General features: G+C 44.5%; 1 protein-coding gene across 2 annotated transcripts in view; it reads right to left on the reverse strand.

Annotated features, from left to right (window-relative positions):
* Window positions 1-21,190, reverse strand: part of MCOLN2 (mucolipin TRP cation channel 2) — a gene marked incomplete at both ends in the record, with an annotated part of 63,804 nt that overhangs the window by 11,937 nt on the left and 30,677 nt on the right. For both annotated transcript variants that reach the window (XM_079697487.1, XM_079697486.1), the window contains 7 exons: window positions 6,613-6,735; window positions 6,839-6,940; window positions 8,760-8,909; window positions 10,110-10,222; window positions 15,430-15,529; window positions 17,248-17,344; window positions 17,449-17,533. In XM_079697487.1, coding sequence (XP_079553613.1) covers window positions 6,613-6,735; window positions 6,839-6,940; window positions 8,760-8,909; window positions 10,110-10,222; window positions 15,430-15,529; window positions 17,248-17,344; window positions 17,449-17,533 — 770 coding nt within the window. The remainder of the gene's footprint in view (window positions 1-6,612; window positions 6,736-6,838; window positions 6,941-8,759; window positions 8,910-10,109; window positions 10,223-15,429; window positions 15,530-17,247; window positions 17,345-17,448; window positions 17,534-21,190) is intronic.

The raw sequence follows: 21,190 nt of genomic DNA on the forward strand, positions 1-21,190 counted from the left end.
GAATATTGAAAAAAGAATGTATATATATATATATATATATATGTATATATGTATAACTGAATCACTTTGCTGTACAGCAGAGATTAACAGAATATTGCAAGTCAGCAATACTTCAATTTAAAAAAAACAAAACTGTGTGTTGAATCCATTTATCTTTGCTGCTCTACAATCCAATAAGGTCTGTCTGTTCCTATGATGCTTCTCTGACCCACTCTTTCTACTCCATAAAAAAAAAAAAAAAAAAAAGGGGACTTTCCTGATGGTGCAGTAGTTAAGAATCTGCCTGCCAATGCAGGGGACACGGGTTCGAGCCTTGGTCCGAGAAGATCCCACATGCCGTGGAACAACCAAGCCCGTGCGCCACAACTACTGAGCCTGTGCTCTAGAGCCCATGAGCCACAACTACTGAAGCCCGTGTGCCTAGAGCCCGTGCTCTGCAACAAGAGAAGCCACCGCAATGAGAAGCCTGCGCACCGCAATGAAGAGTAGCCCCCGCTGGCATGGACTTATACACACTACCAAATGTAAAATAGATAGCTAGTGGGAAGCAGCCGCATAGCACAGGGAGATCAGCTCTGTGTTTTGTGACCACCTAGAGGGGTGGGATGGTGAGAGTGGGAGGGAGGGAGACGCAAGAGGGAGGAGATATGGGGATATATGTGTATGTATAGCTGATTCACTTTGTTATAAAGCAGAAACTAACACAGCATTGTAAAGCAATTATACTCCAATAAAGATGTTAAAAAAAAAAAAAAAGAGTAGCCCTCGCTCGCCGCAACTAGAGAAAGCCTGCTCACAGCAATGAAGACCCAACACAGTCAAAAATAAATAAATAAATAAATTTATAAAACAAAAAACTGCACGTTGAATCCATTTATCTTCCCTGCTCTACAATCTAATAAGGTCTGTCTGTTCCTATGATGTTTCTCTGACCCACTCTTTCTACTCCACTCTGATGTCAACACTTACGTACTTATTACAGAAACCTCCAAGGAAGCCTTCTTTACTTCAGCCTCTTCAGCTTCCAGTCCAAGCTGCAGTAAAATCTAAACTTCAGAGAATATAGCCTTCAGGTCATGTCTCTTGCTTAACAATATTCAAAGTGCGGAGGCAAAGTAGAAATCCAAACCAAGAAGTTTGGAGTAAGTTTCCTCCTTTGTGTGGCCTCATTCCATCCCTTCATGGCAGTATTAACATCCTGTGTGTGCCCCCTCCTCTCACAACACCCAGTCATCTTCTCTGTCTTTAAATCATGGGGTTTATTCTCTTCATCTGGTATGTTTGTTGTTGTCTGTGTCCGATGAAGCCAACGTTGAAGGGCCATTTCCAAGTCTGCATCAAGACAGACTGCCCTGGCAGCTCTAGTCTGCTCTCTGTGTCAGTAAGAACCACAGAGGAAACTACTGGTTGGTCTGCTAATTGTTCTCTATACGCTTCTCTGTACCCCAACCAACTAGCAAACACCAGGCCCTACCCTCCCTGCTCCACGGCTGGATGCATGGGGTAAAGTCTGTAACCAAGGGAGAGTACATAAATGTACCCCAAACAAGAATCATGCCCATGGTCTTGCTGCATCAGCAGCAACTCTGAGAGCAGTACTAAAGTCGCTCTCTACAGAGATCTGGAGGGAACATCCATCTGAGCGAATCACTTATTAATATGCAGCTAATTTACCAGTAAGGCAGCCAGTTCCCAGACTAAATAGTTTCCATCCCCACCACTAGCCTTAAGACAATGAAGTTCAAGTTGGTTTCTATGGACGTCAATTACAACTCTGACAGCACCATTAATAATTCATATTTCTCAGAGTTTCTTTTGGAATCTGGCCAATTCCTTTCTGCCCTACAAGTCTGTGTTTCGGGTTCCAGAATTGCAAGTTGGTGGGCACAAAGCAAATTCATCCCTTAGTTTTCTGTGTAGCTACTTAGAATCAGTCTAGACACAAAATCCATCTCAGCATTAATGTTATTCATCTCCCTCTTCTCTGGGCATGTGAGATTTATTTTAACCCACCAAAAAGTTAAACAGAGACCCAATAAGGTAAGTAATTGGTACATACTCTATCATTTCGTCCCACAAGAAGTGGCTGTGAGCCAGTTTCAGTGGTCAAAATCCATAGTAGAAATCAGCTTTTAAAATACCCAAGGTGGAGAACAGTATGGAGATTCCTTAAAAAACTAAAACTAGAGTTACCATATGATCCAGCAATCCCACTACTGGGCATATATCCAGAGGAAACTCTAATTCGAAAAGATACGTGCACTCCAATGTTCATAGCAGCTCTATTTGCAATAGCCAGGACATGTAAGCAACCTAAGTGCCATCAACAGATGAACAGATAAAGAAGATGTGGTGTATATCTATACAATGAAATATTACTCAGCCATAAAAAAGAATGAAATAATGCCATGTGCAGCAACATGGATGGACCTAGAGACTATCATACTAGTGAAGTAAGTCAGACAGAGAAAGACAAATATTATATGATATCACTTATATGTGGAATCTAAAATATGATACAAATGAACTTATTTACAAAACAGAAATAGATTCACAGACACAGAAAACAAACTTACGGTTACCAAAGGAGAAAGGCTGGGGAGGGGGGAGAAATTAGAAATTTGGAATTAACAGATACATGCTACTATACATAAATCAGATAAACAATAAGGACCTACCGTATAGCACAGAGAACTATATTCAATATCTTGTAATAACCTATAATGGAAAAGAATCTGAAAAAGAATATGTGTGTGTGTGTCTGTAACTGAATCACTTTGCTGTACACCTGAAACATTGTAATCAACTATACCTGAATAAAAAAAAATTAGAGCTTAAAAAAAAATACCCAAGGTAAGGAGAAATAAGGTCCTAATGTGCTTCTGGTCTAGAAGGACTGCATTCATAGAAAATTGTTTTTTGGTTCTTACAAGCTTGTAAGTCCTTGGAAAGCAGATACTGCTGTGTCTCTGTTTCTGGTTCATTCAGCAAACTTGCTGAGCCCTTACCATGTTCTATGCACCACACTCAACACGGGGAATGCAAAGAGCAATAATCCATGGTCCCTGCCCTCCAAGAACCTGGGCTAGAAGAACCCGATAGTGTTTGGTGCAGAGTAGACATTTAATAAATATTAAATGAATATCTCCATAAAGGGTCCTCCCAGGTTCCAGAGGAACACAGTGAGAACCCAAGCATTTGTTCCACAAATGATAATTTTGCAGTTGAGCCAAAAAGAACTTTCATTTGAATGAAAACATAACCTGCAATGGCTTATGTCAGAGAATGACATAAAAATTTGCTTCAAGAGCTGGTGCTAAGAACCTCATGCAGCATTCAGATAAAACGTTTTAAGCAGCTAATAGTTGTTTTGAATAAGAGAGGTGCTTGGCTAAAAGCAGAGGCCTTGAAAGCACAAATGTAACACGGGTGCTGCTGAACTTTTACCGAGGGCATCAGCCAAGTCCAACGATTTTTCAGTGCTTTGCCTTCTCATTTGTAAAATGGGGACAATGAACGCAAGACAATGGTTTATTCCTCGGAAAGTCCTCGGGAAACGTCAAAGCCACATGAGAGTAATGTACCTCCTTTCCTCATCTTGAATTATTAAACATCAACAGTCTCCAGCCTGCCGTGCCCAGACATTTTGAAAGGGTGCTGTGCCAACGCCCATTAGTGCTGGAGTTAACATTGGTGGGACAATTCTTGTATTTTTATACTCTTTCAGTTGAACCATTGAAATCCGATGTCTCACCGGAAAACTCGAAGCTGAAATGTGGGATTCCAGCTGCCATACAAACAGCAGGGTGAAATTCTAGTTTTCCCGATACCTCCTCTTTAGAGTTTTTTGTTTGTTTTTTTAAAGAAAGAGTTAGCTTCCACACCCAGGCTAGCTGTGGTTCTAGAAATTCTAGAAAATGCTCACTATGGTGCTGTTTTTCAAGGCTCCAGGCAATCCTGAAGGTCTTCTGATTCAACAGATACTGACTGACTGGCAGAACCTGAAAATTCTGACAATTTGGGTTAATTTGGAGAGAGACGTGCAGGGGCAATAAATATTTCTAACTTCAGACTCAAAGAAGAAGTAACACAGAGAAGAAAAGCACATACGTCCAGATCCAGACTGAAGGTTTTCTCATTTTACTGACTAGTGCATTCACTGAACTAACTCAACTCTGCATTTCCACAATATATCAGCCTGGTTAGAGCTGGGAGACAGAAGCCATAAACAGACCTGCTAGACAACCCCAGAGATACAGTTCTTATCTCTCTACTCCTTGGGGAGAGAAGTTAAAGGCTGGCATTAAGTGAGAGGCACAAGTCGAAAGGTGAAACGTCCAATATGGCAGCGACCAGCTACAGGTGCCTATGGAGCATCTGATGTGCAGCCAGTCCAAAGTGAGATATGCTCTCAGGATAAAATACACACCACATCTCAAAGACTAAGTACCTAAAAAAAGGACTGTAAAATATCTCAATGTTTTATATTGAATACAGGCTGAAGTAATATTTTAAATATATTGGGTTAAATAAAATATATAATTAAAATCAATTTCATTTGTTTCTTTAAAAAAATTTTTTTAATGTGACTACTAGAAAATTTAAAAGGATAGACATGGCTCTAATTTGTAGTTCTCATTATGTTTTTCTTGGATAGTGCTGATCTGGAGTGTCCCAATCTCCCCTGGATTCTTTGAAAGGACAGAACTGAACATATGAAAATGCAGTCAGACTCACAAAGCAAACAACATCATTTTTCACAAGGTAACCTTGATGCACACTGAAAGAAATAAGACTGATTACTTGGCTTTCCTCTCACGGTTGATCTACTCTTGAGTCAGACTGAATGCTCTCTTGTAATGGTCTGTTTTAGATAATACCAAGAAAAGAAGAAAAGCCCTCCAGGGTATTGCTCAAAGCATGTGTACTAGGGTCAGGCAGACCTGGGTGTGTGTCCTATCTCTGCCATTCACTAACTATACAACCTCAGGAAAATTAACATATTAAGATCGCTATTTTCTGTCAAAGGATAATATTTCCCCACAGGGTTACTGGAAGGGTTAACCTAGCAAGGGAGGTAAAGAACATGGGCACCATATCTATCTAGCACACAGCACTTCAGAATGGTAGCTAGTTTAGTGAAACTCAAGCAACATTTTCTGAGCACCCTCCAAAATAATGATGGCGTAGGCAAGACAGAGGGCAGCGGAGATAGGACCACTTGATTCACTCACTGGCCTCAGAGGCTCAGTATTTATGCCGCGTGGCGCAACACTGCCCTCTAGTGGCAAAAATGTGGCAAAGCATCCAGACCATAAAGCAAGCAAGGAAGAAAAATGTAAAATTTCCTGGGCACTAAGACAGTTCTCCGGATCAGAGAGATCACATCGAAGAACAAGTTTTACTCATGAGTCACCTTTAAGCAGTGGAATGGAACTGGAAAGCAATAAGATTACCAAGATTTACTATTAACCCAGAGATTGGCACTTTGTTGATTATACAGTTTCTCAGATAGGAAAATGGTAATTCTCTTTAGACGTATTAAATGAAACACTTAAAGAGGAGCAAGCCTGGGTGGTTGCCAAGTTACTAGGATTTATCTTAGTAGGACAATACCGAACGTTTGAGTTTTGTGGATTGCTCGATTTTTGTGAAGAGTTTGTCAACTAGATTTGACCGTGTTTTGTTTAATGCAACTATCAAGGTCAAAACTTAAGGCCGAGCTGTTATACCAGCATCATTATATTTTTATTTCTCTCCTTGTAGAGCACCTAAGCCAAGATAACAGTACTCTGGGCTATTGACGAGATTAAATGAGAGAGAAGAGAGAAATGCTTAGTATAGCATCAAGTGTTAGCTGCTATTATTTTTATTTTTGTTGTTTCTGTTGTTCCAACTGCCAGAGGCCCATGGAAGAAAAACTGTAAGATGCAGTCATTGCTTTTACTTTTTTTGGTTTGAAAACAAGGCCTACCTAATTTCATTTCCTGCTATATCTTTGAATCAAATTTATCATTTTAAAACAAGAACATCTGAACATAACTTTGATGTCCTTGAGATTATGGTACTGACTGAAGTCCAGCAATAGTTTAGAATTCAGATACTGACCTTTAATAAGGCGCTAAGAGGACACTGAAATCAAAACCACCTGCAAAGGCAAGATGTGTTATCATTTTAATCATAAACTGAACATGGTCACTCTGGGCAGTCTTTATCCTCTAGTCTCCTCAGTTAATTTGGATGAAAACCTTAATACTTTGAATTAGAAAGATTTTGTAATACTTTTCCTCATTTAATTTTCATTTTTATTACAGTGATCTCACGTCCAAACACTTCTTACTTGGTGACTGGCTGGGTTAATATGTGACCCCTTAAGCCAGACCCAGACAACCATGAAACGTGATTTCTGGTTCCCTGCAGTTCTTGTTTCAATATCCCGAAGCCACTTCAATATCCGGAAAAGGGAAAGAAAAAGAAAACCGATGCAAAGATACATGCTTACTGATGTCCAGGGTATGTGCTGGAGAAAAGTGGGATGAAGATCGGTGCTGGAAACCCACATTTAAGGGTCTCAAGGGCTTCATGTGTAGAAGGAAGAATGAGGCTACGCACCTTGTCATGATATGGTCCTAAGACAATCCAGCCGCAGAAGGTGTAACCCAGATAGATCATACCGGCACACGCGCAGAAGCGAAGAACTTTTGGCAGTGAGGCTTGCATTGTTAAAATGAGCACCTGAAAAAAATCAGCACAATGGGGGGGAATTAAAAAGTAGCTACTAGAGCCCAAAGAAATGGACCTCAACCCCAGTGGTGCTACCCAACAGCCATATCCTTACATTATATGCTTGGAAGTAACCCAAGTATCTGATGACGCCAAGCCAGACAAAGAGCGTAGATGTTCCAAGTAAAATGCTGCACAGATCGTAATTTGTGAGATTCTAGGGAATGAAAAAACAGGCACGAGTAAAATATTCTACTCCACGCAGCTTATGAATCTCACTTTAAACTGACAAGAATGGACCGCCTGCCTCTCTGCAGTGATTCTGAGAGTTTTTACACTGAAGAAGGAAATCATAGAGAGCACAATTCCAAATGTGTTCCTCAGTTCCTTTTAGTATTAAGATTGGTTGAACTGAATTCTTGTTCAAATAATATCCTGAAATAGAAATTGCATTTACCACTGACCTAGGCACTAAAGCACATAAACTAATGGTGTTTGTTAAATATCAAACCATACTTTTCAGCTACTTTTTTTTTTTTTTTTTGCGGTACGTGGGCCTCTCGCTGTTGTGGCCTCTCCCGCTGCGGAGCACAGGCTTCGGACGCGCAGGCTCAGCGGCCATGGCTCACGGGCCCAGCCGCTCCGCGGCACGTGGGATCCTCCCGGACCGGGGCACGAATCGGTGTCCCCTGCATCGGCAGGCGGACTCCCAACCACCGCGCCACCAGGGAAGCCCCTCAGCTACTTTTGAAAGAACACTCCAGCGAGATTTGCTAACAGTTCCTGCTCTCAAGGACTCTAACTGAGGAGACGCGCACACAAGCGTAATTCTAATACAATACGCTGTATGCAATGAGAGACACAATGCCGGGCTTGTCATGGAGGGCTTCCCGAGGGCGTGACCCCAGAGCAGTGCTGGGCCTGGAGGACAGGCTAGGGGAGTCTTGCAAGCAAACAGAGATAGGCTGAACAGGGCCCAGTGCTGAGAGCCCGCACGACGGGCCAGAGGGGCAGCACTGAAGGGTCAGGGAGAGCGAGGGCGGGAGGGGAAGGCAGAACCAGATCATGAGGCCCCTGGAGGCCACGCTGAAGAAAGGCCACTTCATCCCAAAGGGGGTCCCTGAGGCAGAAAGGATTGTCACAGCAAGACAGACACTCCCAGAAAAATGACTCCAACAGCTGTGTGAATGGCTGCGAGGGGTATAAGCTGAAGGCAGGACAGCAATGAGGCAGCTGCAGCGATCGGGGTCAGAGAGGAAGACGGTCTGAAGGAAGCCGAAGCAGTCAGGGTGGACAAGACGGAGGTACCTCGAGGTCAGGAGGGAAGGCTGGTAAGATTTGCTGACGGCAGAGCACAGAGGAGAGAAGTCAAGACTTAGGAGACTAAATTGACTAAGTTACCCAAAAAGCCAGGTGCCTAGAGGCACTCAAATATTCCTGCCCTCGCGCCATCCATCAGAGCCCCCATCACTCAGGGATGGGCACCTCGGCTCTTGACATGATTGGTTCATGGGCTAGCTGCTGTTGTTTTATTTATTTTATTTTTTGCGGTACGCGGTCCTCTCACTATTGTGGCCTCTCCCGTTGCGGAGAACAGGCTCTGGACGCGCAGGCTCAGCGGCCATGGCTCACGGGCCCAGCCACTCCGCGGCATGTGGGATCATCCCAGACTGGGGCACGAACCCGCGTCCCCTGCATCGGCAGGCAGACTCCCAACCACTGCGCCACCAGGGAAGCCCCAGCTGCTGCTTTTGCAACTTAAACAAACAAAGCCTGCCCAAACAACCAGTCTTCTCAAACTTCAGTTCCTATTCTGAAGATGCTGTCAAGTTTCCTAGAGGCTATTCATAGGAGTATCACCTTCCACAGAACATCCGCTTCCTCATTTTCCCTTCATGAGAAACCAAGTCAGAGGAGGCTTCCATTTTATGGGCGTGAGAAAAGAGAAAACCTGAGAATCACTGCATATCTTACAGTATTTGAGACCATCCAGAAGAACAGAAAGAACAGAAGATTTACAATGGGTTGCCGCTTACCTTGGCTTTAATTTCCATTTTTAATATGGATCCAATTATTGTCATTAGGTCGCTGATAATCACCAGGATATACCATCTGTTGATGAACTCCCATTGGTCAGCGTTACACACACATCGCTTGTACTTCTCCAGGAAGAAATTTAAGAATCTCTGCGGCAAACATTTTAAAAAGCATTTCTTACAAACCACACTGCCCTCTGGAAGGAGAAAAGCGCAAAACAGTGCTCTCGCCTGTCCAAAGACACGGCATTGCCTTTTCCAATGTGATGGATCCTCACTTGGAGGGTGGAGATTACAGCCCACACCTTCCTCCACCATCCACCCCAGCTAGAGGTGAGCATTCCAGTTGACTAAGTGACTCAAACACTCAATGCTGTGCTCTCACTCCAACAGACTCTTGTTGAAATAGCTAACACAGAGCACATTCCAAACACTTTACATATTCTCAACGCATTCAACGAGACGACAACCCTATGAACTAGGCACCATGGACACTTCTTTCCAGAGGCGGCAACTGAGACATGGGGCGGCCAAGCCAGGACTTGAGTGTAGGCAGTCCGGCCCCCGAGCGTGTGCTCCCAATGGGCCACCCTCGCATCGGCAGAACCCAGACCCTGGCTTTGGATTCAGAATATCAAGCGGCTTGTGGGGTGCGGGAGGGTGGCTAAGAGGAAGTGGATATTTACAAAACAAATCGACACAGGTCAAGCCCTGGAAAAATAGAATGTAGACTGCTTCCTTCCTCTACATATGGTACTCTGATGACTTCCTATGTCCACTGACCCCAGTCTGTATTTACATACATGCCACACACCAGAATAAGATTTGTGGTGACCTACAGTATATATTCACAAGAGCCCTAAGGGTAAAAAGGTAAAATGAAACTCAGGGAAGAATTTTTAAACTAGTTTAAATAATAGAATAAAGTCTTTTATGCTTCATTATAACCCATTTACCATGCCTCCCTGTCAGAAAGAACTCTGATTTGAAGACAAAAGATGAAACCCACACGTGTTATTACTCTGTTCTTAAGATCACTCCTGAATTTAAAAGGGTCTCATTTATTCTAGAAGCATTCAAAAGCTTGATCATTCACCACTGTGTATCTGTGCTTATTAGCTCAGGTTTAAGCGGTATAATTGTCTGATTCCACCTGACACGCTGGGAGCTTTGACTCACTCTCTACACCCCAGGTTGATAATGCCTTGTAGGGGGACAGTCACTCAAAGGAATCCAATTCAGTCAAGGGCCCCAGAAAGGGCAGGATGACCCAATGTCGAGGCCCCACTACTTGGACAAACTGCAGGTGGAGGTCGGGAAGGGAGGGAGGAAATTCCAACACACACTTACCTTTCGTAACCTTAGACCAAGAACAATGGATCTTGTGCACAGAATAAGAGATGCCAAGCAAATCACAATGACAAATGCATCAAACACCAGGACATACTGAGTATTTTTCTGAACTGAGAAACGAAAACAGAATTCAAACGTCAAACACGCCTTACTTGGGAATAATTTCCAAACAAGATGGCAGCTGGAAAATAAGATCAAATGATAAATGCTTCAACATCAGAAACAAATCACACTGTACTCAGTCAGAGGTTCACAAAAAAGGTAATCATTCCCTGATGTCGAGTTATACATTTAAAAACATATAAATTCTTAAGAGATGTACTAAAGTGTATTCATAAATATTTACTATAGAGTGGAATTCAGTAGAAGCTGGTCCATTTGGGCTCCATTCAAAAGAGGCAAAACTACTGACATACTCTGGGTTCTTTCACATAAAAACAAACATCAAGCTCTCCATTAATGGGGGAACACACGTTTTAAAGTCCCACCACTCAGAATCCCCATGTCTGCTTCTCAACCTTACTCTGTACTTTGCCAGCAAAGAGTGCCAATTCAATACGCTTTTTCTGCATGTGGGAAAAATCACTTCTCAGAATGAAAGTAAGGAGAGTAGTAATCAGATTTTTGCCTTGGAACACAGTAACACAGGGAAGGAACTGGAAGAAGATGAAATGTAACCTTCGCTTCTCTCAGATTTCATGGTATTGTCCCAAATCCCAACCACGGCTCTCCCCTGCCCGGCCCCTGCTCACCCCCTGTGGTCTCATCAGCTGCCGCCTGCTGCTTTCTCCCGGGCCCCACCTTCCCCACCCTGACACCACTCTCTTCCTCCTTCCCTGCTCCTACCAGGCGCTGGAGCTCTCTCCCTCCCTCTCTCCTCTGTTTCTTGCCTCAGGGACTTTGCACATGCTGATCCCTCTGCCTGGAACAGCACCCCCTCTCCATCACACATGGGGATTATTCAGCCTTGGGTTTCAGACTGAGTATCTTCCTCCCCAGAACAGAACAGGACAATTCCCTAAATTCCCATCCCCATCAGCCCTCCCCCCAATACCCTATCATAGCCCTGTCCATAAGTATACACACCTATATCTCCATTTACTCCCCTCTGCTTGATGGTCACTGAACTTATAGTTGCTTCTTCAAAGACAGCACAGCAAGGAGCACAGAGACAGTGTGAAATGAAAAAGGACATCGTCTCTGGAGCCTGAGACCTGGGTCTGAATCTCCATCCTGCACTCAGAAGCTGTGGAGCCTTGGGGAAGTTGCCTCAGTTTCCTCATCCAAAAAATGGGTAGAATGAAAAAATACCTATATTGTAGGGCTGTTGTGAGGGTTAAATAAGTTCACACATGAAAGCACTTGGAGCAGCCCCATGCACACAAGAACAGAAAACTCAGTGGTTATTATATCATTCAATGTCCATCTCCCCCCTGGACATGACCGGCTCTGGGAGGCAGGGACCGGGTGTGTTTTATTCAGCATGAGAGTGCCTGTGCTTATGTGTGTCCCCATAATGCTTCAGTACGCTTACAGATAAGTGCAGAGACCCCAGCAGAGCACAGGAAGACCACTGAATAATCTAAGTCAGAACTCGTGAAGGTCTGAACAAAGTTAGAGGCAGAGAAGGCACACAAAGATAAGGCACAAAGTGGTGAAAGATGACGAAGAGAGACTCAACCTGGTCTTTAATGGGACTTAGGGAGTAAGGAAGGACTGACCAAGAATGACTCCTTTTCTGTCTTGGGTCAACTGAGCTCAGTCTGAACATTCATGACAAGAGCAGACAACTTGGTGGCAGTTGAAACCATGGGTGTGGATACAGCCACTCAGAGAGATGACAGAGCATAATGCAGACTAGGAAGGATGGGAAGGCGTGGGTGGCAATGTTTGGGAATTAGGAGAGGAGATGCACTCAGGAACAAGACGGAGAAAGGCCAGGGGAGAAGGAAGCAGCGCTGGGGACAGGCAACCTTCAGGAGAGTCTAAAGTCAGGGTGTTCCACAGTGACACCTCTGCAGAGAAGGCATTTAAGAGAAAGATGGGAGTGTGTCCACGGATTTAGAAATAACAGCAGCGTGAGTGACCATGGCACGGGTGTCTGAGGGCAGCTCATCCTAACCCTAAGTGGGTTAGGAGCATGGCCAGCAAGTAAATGTAATTCACCGAGTGAGTTATTTAGCCTTGCTAAGCTTCAGATACCTCGGGTAACAAATGGGAGCACAGCTGTACCAGCTTCACACGCTGTCAGGAAATCAGGTCAAACAATCCCTGTTGAGTGCTTGTCAGTGCCTCGTACGGAGCACTTACCTCCACCTTTGGCCATTTTATCCTTCACAGGTTTAAGTTATCTGGAGATATCATCTAATGGGTAGGTAAGAAAACAACCTGACCAAAACCCAAGACCATTTTTGGGGGGAGGAGCCATGGAATGAGGCAGAGGGAAGAGGGGCAGTTCTTGGGAAGACGGGACTGCAATCTTAAAAAAAAATGCAAGAACAGCCTCGAGTACCTTCCTTTCTGACCTATAGCTAGAACAAAATCTCTAAGATTACTTGAATTGGGCCTTAGTTACAGATGAGAAAACTGAGGCCCAGAACTAGGAAGATAAACCATCCCTCCTAACAGAGAAATCAGTATTGTATTGTTTCAATTTGATTTATTGAGAAGACTAGTTTGATGTGGCTACAAAAAGTATCTTATAAACATCATAACTGCTTTCTTCTTCTACTGAAATTATGTTATTCTCACAGGAACAGTTCCTAAACCTGGGTTTGTATAACACTAGTCCAGAGAGATGCCTCTGGAAATGTGGTTAAGAAAATCCTACCCCACTCAGTCCTTCCAGGGGCCTGAGAAGTCCCACACACACCACCACTGCCGCCTGTGTGACCCTAACCAGGGCTTCCCACACTTACTAAACCCCATCTCCCTGGGACATATATTTACATCACCCATCGGTGGGGAGTCCTGTCCATCAGTACCTACCTCCTCCAGCTCCCATGCCCAAATGGCTACATTTATAAAATCAAGTTAATGTGAATATTAGTGGTACACTGGGCATGGGTATTAGAAGTCAGAAAAGGCAACTTCAAGTTTGTATGTAAAAATGCACATTCCCTTATATTTCACCTTGAGATCACATAGGTAATGACAAGAAGGAGAGAGAAGCTTCAAGGTAAGCACATGGATGTGAATGAACCTCAGAATGTTTTGCAAATAGCACAAGGATCCCACCAGCTGTCACCCTTGCCTTTGTTCTACTCCCCCAGAGCCAGGGCAATCAATTCACCAGACAGCTTCCTATACAAGAAAAAAAAATCCATTTCCTAAGCTGGTTTCCAAACTTCAGCTTTTTAAGACTTGTCACATCATCTTAAATTTGCGCTCTCCTAGTGATGGCGCAGCCCTGGGAGAAGCATATATAAATGTCAGTGCTTCTAGCTGTGAGATTGTGTTTCTCCGCACTGGCCACAGGAGGGAGCCAGAGCGCCTCTCTTCTGAGCAAAGGCGAGGACAGCTCCCCAATATTATAAGGACTCCCGTGGAGAGGAAGGAAACCTTGTCCTGGCAAACGTGTTTGACTGACTAACTTACTTGGTCAAATGACTATACCAAACCACATTTCCTATTTGACAAGGGTTAGCTTTTATCACATAAAATGGCTGCAGCCTACACTCGGACTTGGAAGACACGTGTCTGACCTGCGCGTTTCTGCTGGGGAGAGTGTGTCTGCTGAGGAAGAGTACCCACTTTTTAACAGAAACTAAAACTGTGTACTCTGATGAGAGGCTGGAGTCAGCTAATGGGACTAAAAAGCCAAAAACTTCAGGGGGCTTCCCGGGGGCTTCCCTGGTGGCACAGTGGTTGAGAATCAGCCTGCCGATGCAGGGGACACGGGTTCGTGCCCCGGTCCGGGAGGATCCCACATGCCGCGGAGCAGCTGGGCCCGTGAGCCATGGCCGCTGAGCCTGCGCGTCTGGAGCCTGCGCGTCTGGAGCCTGCGCGTCTGGAGCCTGTGCTCCGCAACGGGAGAGGCCGCAACAGTGAGAGGACCACGTACAGCAAAACAAAAAAAAACAAACAAAAAAAAAGCCAAAACTTCAAAATCATCAGAACATATTATGCAACCAAAAAGCAACAGGCCACAAATTGAGTCTAATTTAAAACTAATATAAAATAGTTAGGAACCACAGGTATTTTACATTTTATTTTGTTCTGATAATCTGGTCAAAGGCAGGTTTAGTCAAACAAAACTTGTAAATGAAAAAATACTGATCACCCATCATTAACATCATCCCAACCCCCCCAGTGAGAATGGGGTCTGAGTAGCCCACTTTAGTCTGTGGATCAGGAGGTATTTCCTGAGTAATGACTAAGTAAATGACCCAGGTTTGTCCAGGCTGCCCTCTGGGCTCTGAAGGCCTTGATCCCACTCCACTGTCACAGGCTCAGATCAAATCATACCTTCTCCAAGAAGCATTGCTGGACTCTATGTCTCACTCTGTCCCCATCAAAACGAACCTTTGCTTTCTTTTTTTTTTTTTTTTTGGTACGCGGGCCTCTCACTGTTGTGGCCTCTCCCATTGCGAAGCACAGGCTCCGGACGCGCAGGCTCAGCGGCCACAGCTCACGGGCCTAGCCGCTCCACGGCATGTGGGATCTTCCCGGACCAGGGCATGAACCCGTGTCCCCTACATCAGCAGGCAGACTCTCAACCACTGCGCCACCAGGGAAGCCCCGAACCTTTGCTTTCTTGATCCTCATATCTTCTGTGCCTCCACCACTTACTCCTAGTCAGGACACGCTAGAGATTTTATAAGCATGCCAGTGCCCCTCACGAAGGCGTTTTCTTTCTTTTCCAGAGCGCCTACAATTACTGTGTGCCAACTGTTGTTCTCAATGCTCTGCTTTACATACTCATTTAATACTCAACATCCTGGAAGGTAAGTACTATTATTACCTTCATTTTGCGGAGAAGGACCCTGAGACACAGAGAGGTTAAGCAATGTGTCCAAGATCACAGGCACAGGAAACAGAACCAAAACTCGAACCCAGGTAGTCTGGCTCCAGAAACTGCTCTTAACTGCTGGGGCACACAACCTCTCCTACAAGGTCTGTAATCAACATTTGCTGAATTGAACAAAAATGCAAAGCTTCGGGGTATGCTTAACAGAAACGAATGCTCAAAATGTGTTTTTTTGGAGCCCTTTATTCTTATCATCATCCAAATAAACCATTTATATACCCCAAATCCCAAAATGAAGTGATAAAAATCTTCCATAATCCACAATGGGCAAGCATATAACATACTTACTAGATCCGGAGATGTTCAAGTCTTTACATTCCTCGATGTTAGCGTCAATGTCGAAGTAGATTTTGATTTTGCCACTGTGAGCTTTATTGTCAAAGATAATCTGGAGACACAAATTGATGAAGAGGTTACGGCCCAGCAGAAAGTATGACTGGTTAGATCAATTCTGCTTAAAATATCAATGGCATCCAGATAGCGTGCTGATCCAAAGAGAGTTAGACTGAGGAAAATGTCCTCATCACATGATTCCTTCACAACTTCCTATTATTAATGAAAAAATGTGGTCCAAAGGGGGAATACATGAAATTCTACTACAAGCACATTCGTATTCAGAGAAATTCTAAAGCTAAACAGCCAACCAGTCCAAAGAACAAAAATGAGAATTCACCACCAATTTTTGACAAGAAAACACAAAGACCTCATTTATTACACTGAATAGAATTTACAAGCATTTGCCTTAATTTAGTCCTTTGGGTATGAAACTCTAGATTTTCACTAGGCTAGAAATTATTTTTTTATTTGCTTCAAATGCTATATATATGTTTTCAGAAGTGCTACATGTGCTTTCAGAAGTGGCAAAGATTGCTCCAGGGTTATGGGTTGAATTTAAGATTTCCAAATGCCCTCAATCTTCCACATTATGTTTCAAGCATTTAAAGTTTATAAGTGAAATATGCAGTGTATTTTAGGGGCTTTCCTGGGGGAAAATGAGGCCTTGACTACCAGGGCTAGTGAAAGTTTTGTCCTAGCTCATAGGTATAGAAATGAGGTCTGTATAGCTTAATTCTTGAATCTCTGGTTTGGTCATAACGATATTCTTAGATTACACTGAGAATGTGTAATGTGCACATGGCTTGTGCTCAAAGATGTTCAGGCACCTGTGGGTTTAATCATAGATCACATACACGTTCAGCTAGCTCTCCAAGCTTTGCCTTGCCTTGGATTTCATAATGCGTTTTGTAATGTGTGGGTCACCCCAGGGAGATTAATCATGCTATTCTCTGGGGGAGACATTCTTCCTTACTACATGTCACAATTTATAATTAATTTTTTTGTTGACTTGTTTTTCTATCTCTTCTACTAGGCTGTAAGCTTCCTGAGGGCCATGGTACCTCTAGAGCATGGCAACTTGCCTGCTGCCTCGTAGGGACTCATTGAGTATTCAGCGATTGTTGTTGAATGAAGCATGCTTCTGAATTGCTAAAACAGCAGCTACATATAACGTCCAACTGAGCATTCAGTTCTGCCCATCAGGAAACATGAAAGAAGGAAGGGAGGGAGAGAAGAAGGGAGTAAGGGAGGGAGGGAGGGAGAGAGGGAGGGAGGGAGGGAGGAAGGAAGGAAGGAAGGAAGGGAGGGAGGGAGGGAGGAAGTCCATGGCACATGCCTGCCCCTCCCAAAATAAAAGCTGCAGCAATTGATCCTTTGCAGATTGGCCTTCAGATCAAGGGGGCACTTTCTGCCTTGAGGTTTGAAAACATTTGCTACAACATTTGCAAAGACCTTCCTTCGAAGGTGGGAAAAACATTATAGGCACTTAAAACACAGGTCATAAGCCGTTTTTAAAAATGTATTCGGAGAGTAGGAAGTCAAAGTCCACTTTGAAAACTCTTTTCAACCCAAAAATCTAGTTTTAAAAAGTTGGAATGGGCTTGTATCATTTTTAGAAGTCACGGCCTCTGGACCAACGATGCTATAAAGTGGCATTAAAACTGTTTTAAACACAACTGCATCAAACACATCTATAGGCGGATGTGCTTTGCACTCTGCACCTACAAAAGGAGAAAAATGATAAAATGGATTAGGAAAACAGACACTTGCCGTATTCTGAAAGATGTAACAGTCTGGTAGCTCTCGGGAATGAATCGTCTGCAGGTCAATGCCTTTGAGATGAAAGGAGATTTCAACTTGCAAGAGGCTGAATAAAAAATATTACAAGGTATAAATTGCCACAGTCTTCCTACCCTACTCTCCTTTCCCCATCTGCGTCTCCTGGGCAATGAGACTTTAAAGCATATTTACCGATAAAATGCCAGTCTGAAGAATGATGAGTTCTTCCAGTCCTGAGGGTTCTTGGAGAGGGTCTGGAGGTCTAGGTGAATGCAGTCTAGGGCCATGAAAAAACCACAGTGACTGTCAGGCAAGAATCAGATGCTAAAAGCAGCGGGCCGAAGTGTGATGAGAACAGAAGACTCAACAAGTTCCAAAGCATCTCTCCACAGAATACTTATTAATCACAACAGGGAGACCAGTAACTTTACAGTGGGGAACCTGGCAGATCCCACCCTAGCCACGTGATCAAAGTTCACATCACCAGGATTGAGATAAAGAGACATCATGTGCCTCCTGAAATAACGTACCATTTGTGTGGTATTTCTGCCCCAAATGTGTAACCTCAATCTAGGCACAAAGAAACAGGAAAACTAGGGGCTTCCCTGGTGGCGCAGTGGCTAAGAATGCGCCTGCCAATGTAGGCGACACGGGTTCGACCCCTGGTCTGGGAAGATCCCACATGCCCTGGAGCAACTAAGCCCGTGCGCCACAACTACTGAAGCCCGTGTGCCTAGAGCTTGTGCTCCGCAGCAATGAGAAGTCACGGCAATAAGACGCCCACGCACCGCAACGAAGAGTAGCCCCCGCTCGCCGCAACTAGAGAAAGCCCACGTGCAGCAACGAAGACCCAGCACAGCCAAAAATACATTAATTAAAAAAAAAACAACAGGAAAACTCAAAGGAGGGACATTCTACTCTTTAAAAATGTCAAGGTCATTAAAAAAAAAAAAAAGCCAAGAACTCAATTTTTCTCCAGATTATAGGAGACTAAAGATACATGACAACTAAATGCAATATGTGATCTTGGACCAGGGAGGTTAGGCATGGCTTTTGCTGTAGATAATGTTAGGGCAATTGATGAAATATGAATAGGGTCTGTAGATTATAGTACCACATCCACGTTAACTCATGCTTTTGAGCACTGTTCGGTGGTTATGAGGAGGACGTTCTTGTTTGGGGAGATGCACACAAGTATTTAGAGGTAGGGGCCTTGTGTCTGCACCTTAGTCTCATAGATTTCAGGAGAAATTTTTTTATGTAGGAAGAATGATAAAGCAAATGGGTAAAATGTTAGCATTTGGGAAAGTTAGATGAAAGCTATACAAGGACAGCTTTGTGCTATTTGGCAACTTTTCTGTTTAGTCCAATACTTTTCCAAAAAAAAAAATTAAGAGAAAGAAAGGAACTTACATTGTATTCAAATAAAAATAAGTTATGAGCTGTAAACTATAAAAGAATGATTCCAAGAGCCGCACATAAAAATTAGTCTCATTATTGTGTAGCCTAACACCTTGGCAGGAAACTGAGGAGGTCTGGAGACAATGAACACCTTTCATGGTCAACGTCCTTCAAGGTCACTCAGCCCTGATGCCAGAACTGGTGTGAACCAGCCTGGCTGACTCTCACCTGGGCTGCTGCTGCCCGCTTTGTGCTGCCTCAAAAATGGAAAAGTCAGGGCCTCCTGCAGTGCCCGACACTCAGTAGGTGCTTGAGAACCCGAGTAGGCCCTATGGCTTGTTCTCTAGAATCTTCTCTCACAATTTGACTCTTTATTTGCTTATCTATCTCCTCAACTAGAAGATAAGGTCCTTGAGAGCAAGGGCACAACTGCTGTGGCTGTTGAACACCCATTGCCTAGTATATAGGACACTCAAAATATGGAGGACACACTTACATTTTATGACAATCAGGCATCCTGGGCCAAAAACAAGGACACAGAGCTGAATGGACAGCTCAACAGCCACAATATTTAAGAAAGGCAGGTGTCAGAGGGGGTGCCTCCCTGTGTTTGGCAAATGGACCATTAGTATCAAGAAACAATTCAATGCTGGTTTTCCTGACTGGGCCTTGATTGATACAGTGAGGGCAGTTGATCAAAAGAAGCTTTTTTTATAGGAAACTAAAGATAGGATGATAAAGATAGCAAAAACATACGGGGACTTACTCTCTGCCAGGCACTGTGCTCGGGGCTTTATAGGTTCTCTCATTTAATGCATCATCCTGTTTAACCCCCGAAGCAACCTTGTGAGAGATACACTATTGTTGCCATTTTACAGATGGACAAACCAAGGCACAGAGAGGCCAAGAAACTTCCTCAAGGTCACATAGCTAGCTGGTGGCCAACCAGAATTTAAAGCCACATGTGCTCAGTTCCAGAGCCTGAGCTCTTCACCAGTACACTGATGAGGCTGACCTCTGAGCACCTATTTCGGAAACTCAAAAGGCCGAGGCTCCCTACCTGACTCATTCACTTATTCAGTAAATATTTACTGAAAGCTTTCAGGGAGCAGGCATTGTGCCAGGTACTGAAGGTAGAGCAACGAACGAGACAGACGAGGTCTGTATGGAGCTCACACTGTAGTGGGGGAGATAAACCAAGAGTGAAAAAATATACACAAGACAATTTCATGGTGTGCACAGTACCGCCAAGACAGTGAAGTGATGGAGGTTAAGTGGGTGGGGAGGCCCTACCTGAGGAGAACTGTTGGGAAGGGCTCTGAGGCACTGGGGCTGTTTAAAGCGACACCTGAGGGAGGAAGGAGAGCACAGCTGAGCACAGATCCAGGGGGAGCGCTCCGGGCAGGACAAAAGTGAGCACTAAGTCCCAGGCAAGAAAGAGCCTGACTTGTTCAACAAACAGCAAGGAGGCAGGACCAGGGAAGCAGGGGCTTGGAGAGGCAGGCGGGTGGCTGGTCCTACAGGGACTTGCGGGTTTTATTCTAAAAAGATGGGAAGCCACTCGTGGTTTTTAGGCCAGGGAATGAGATGTCCCAATTTAGCCAATTAAAAAACAAATATCATTCTGATTGCTGATGGGCAGGGCAGGGGCTGGAGACCAGTCCAAGCAAGAGTGGCAGCGGCTTGGACTACAGAGGTGGCAATGGAAATGGAGAAACCAACACATTCAAGTTTGGGGCTTGAGCAACTGGGAATATGATGGCATGATGTGAAAATGTTGGTTTCGTTTTCTGAGATGGGCAAGAGTAGAAAGAAACAGGTTGAGCCAGGGGTGGGGGGTGGAGGAGGCTTGAGATGTTCTGTTTGGGACACAGCAGGTTTGAAATCCCTATTAGAGTCACAGCGGGGTCGTCAAGTGGCCTGTCAAGCAGCCGGCTGAATGGAGGAGGAGTCTGGAACTCAGGGAGGAACTGAGCTCAGAGATGCGAATATGTGTGCAGAGAGAGGGAGGCGGCTTCGCAGAGCTGAAAGGGGTGGGCCCTGGTGCTGTGGGAGGCCTTTGGGCGCGGCCTCGCCTCTGCAGCACCGGGCTGACGGGAAGCCTGCTGGAGGTGCTGTGTGCGGAGGTGTGGCAGTGTAAGCGTGTTCCACTCTGGCCCGTTTCTCCAGAAGGTATCAGCAGCTGGGGCACCGGGGCTCGGCCACAGAGGACCCTGGTGATGGCTGGCAGGATCCAGGTGAGAAAGAAGGGAGAGGCAAGCGCCCGAACCGCTTCTGTAAGGGAGTGATACTGATGGACAGAGGTGTCCAAGCTGGTACAGGGGGCACTGAAGGCCGATGGTGATGGACAGTATAAAATGTGTGAAGTTGGTAAAAGAGAGGTCTGTGTGAAGTCAGAGACCTGCAGCTGCAGAGTACTGAGCCGGAGCTTCCCAAGCTTAATGTGCGTATATGTCATTCAGAGATCTCGTTAAGATGCAAATTTGGATTCTGCAGGTCTGGGGGAGCGCCTGGAGATTCTGCATGTTTCACA

The sequence above is a fragment of the Hyperoodon ampullatus genome (genome assembly GCF_949752795.1).
Source record: "Hyperoodon ampullatus genome assembly, chromosome: 2".
NCBI lineage: Eukaryota > Metazoa > Chordata > Mammalia > Artiodactyla > Ziphiidae > Hyperoodon > Hyperoodon ampullatus.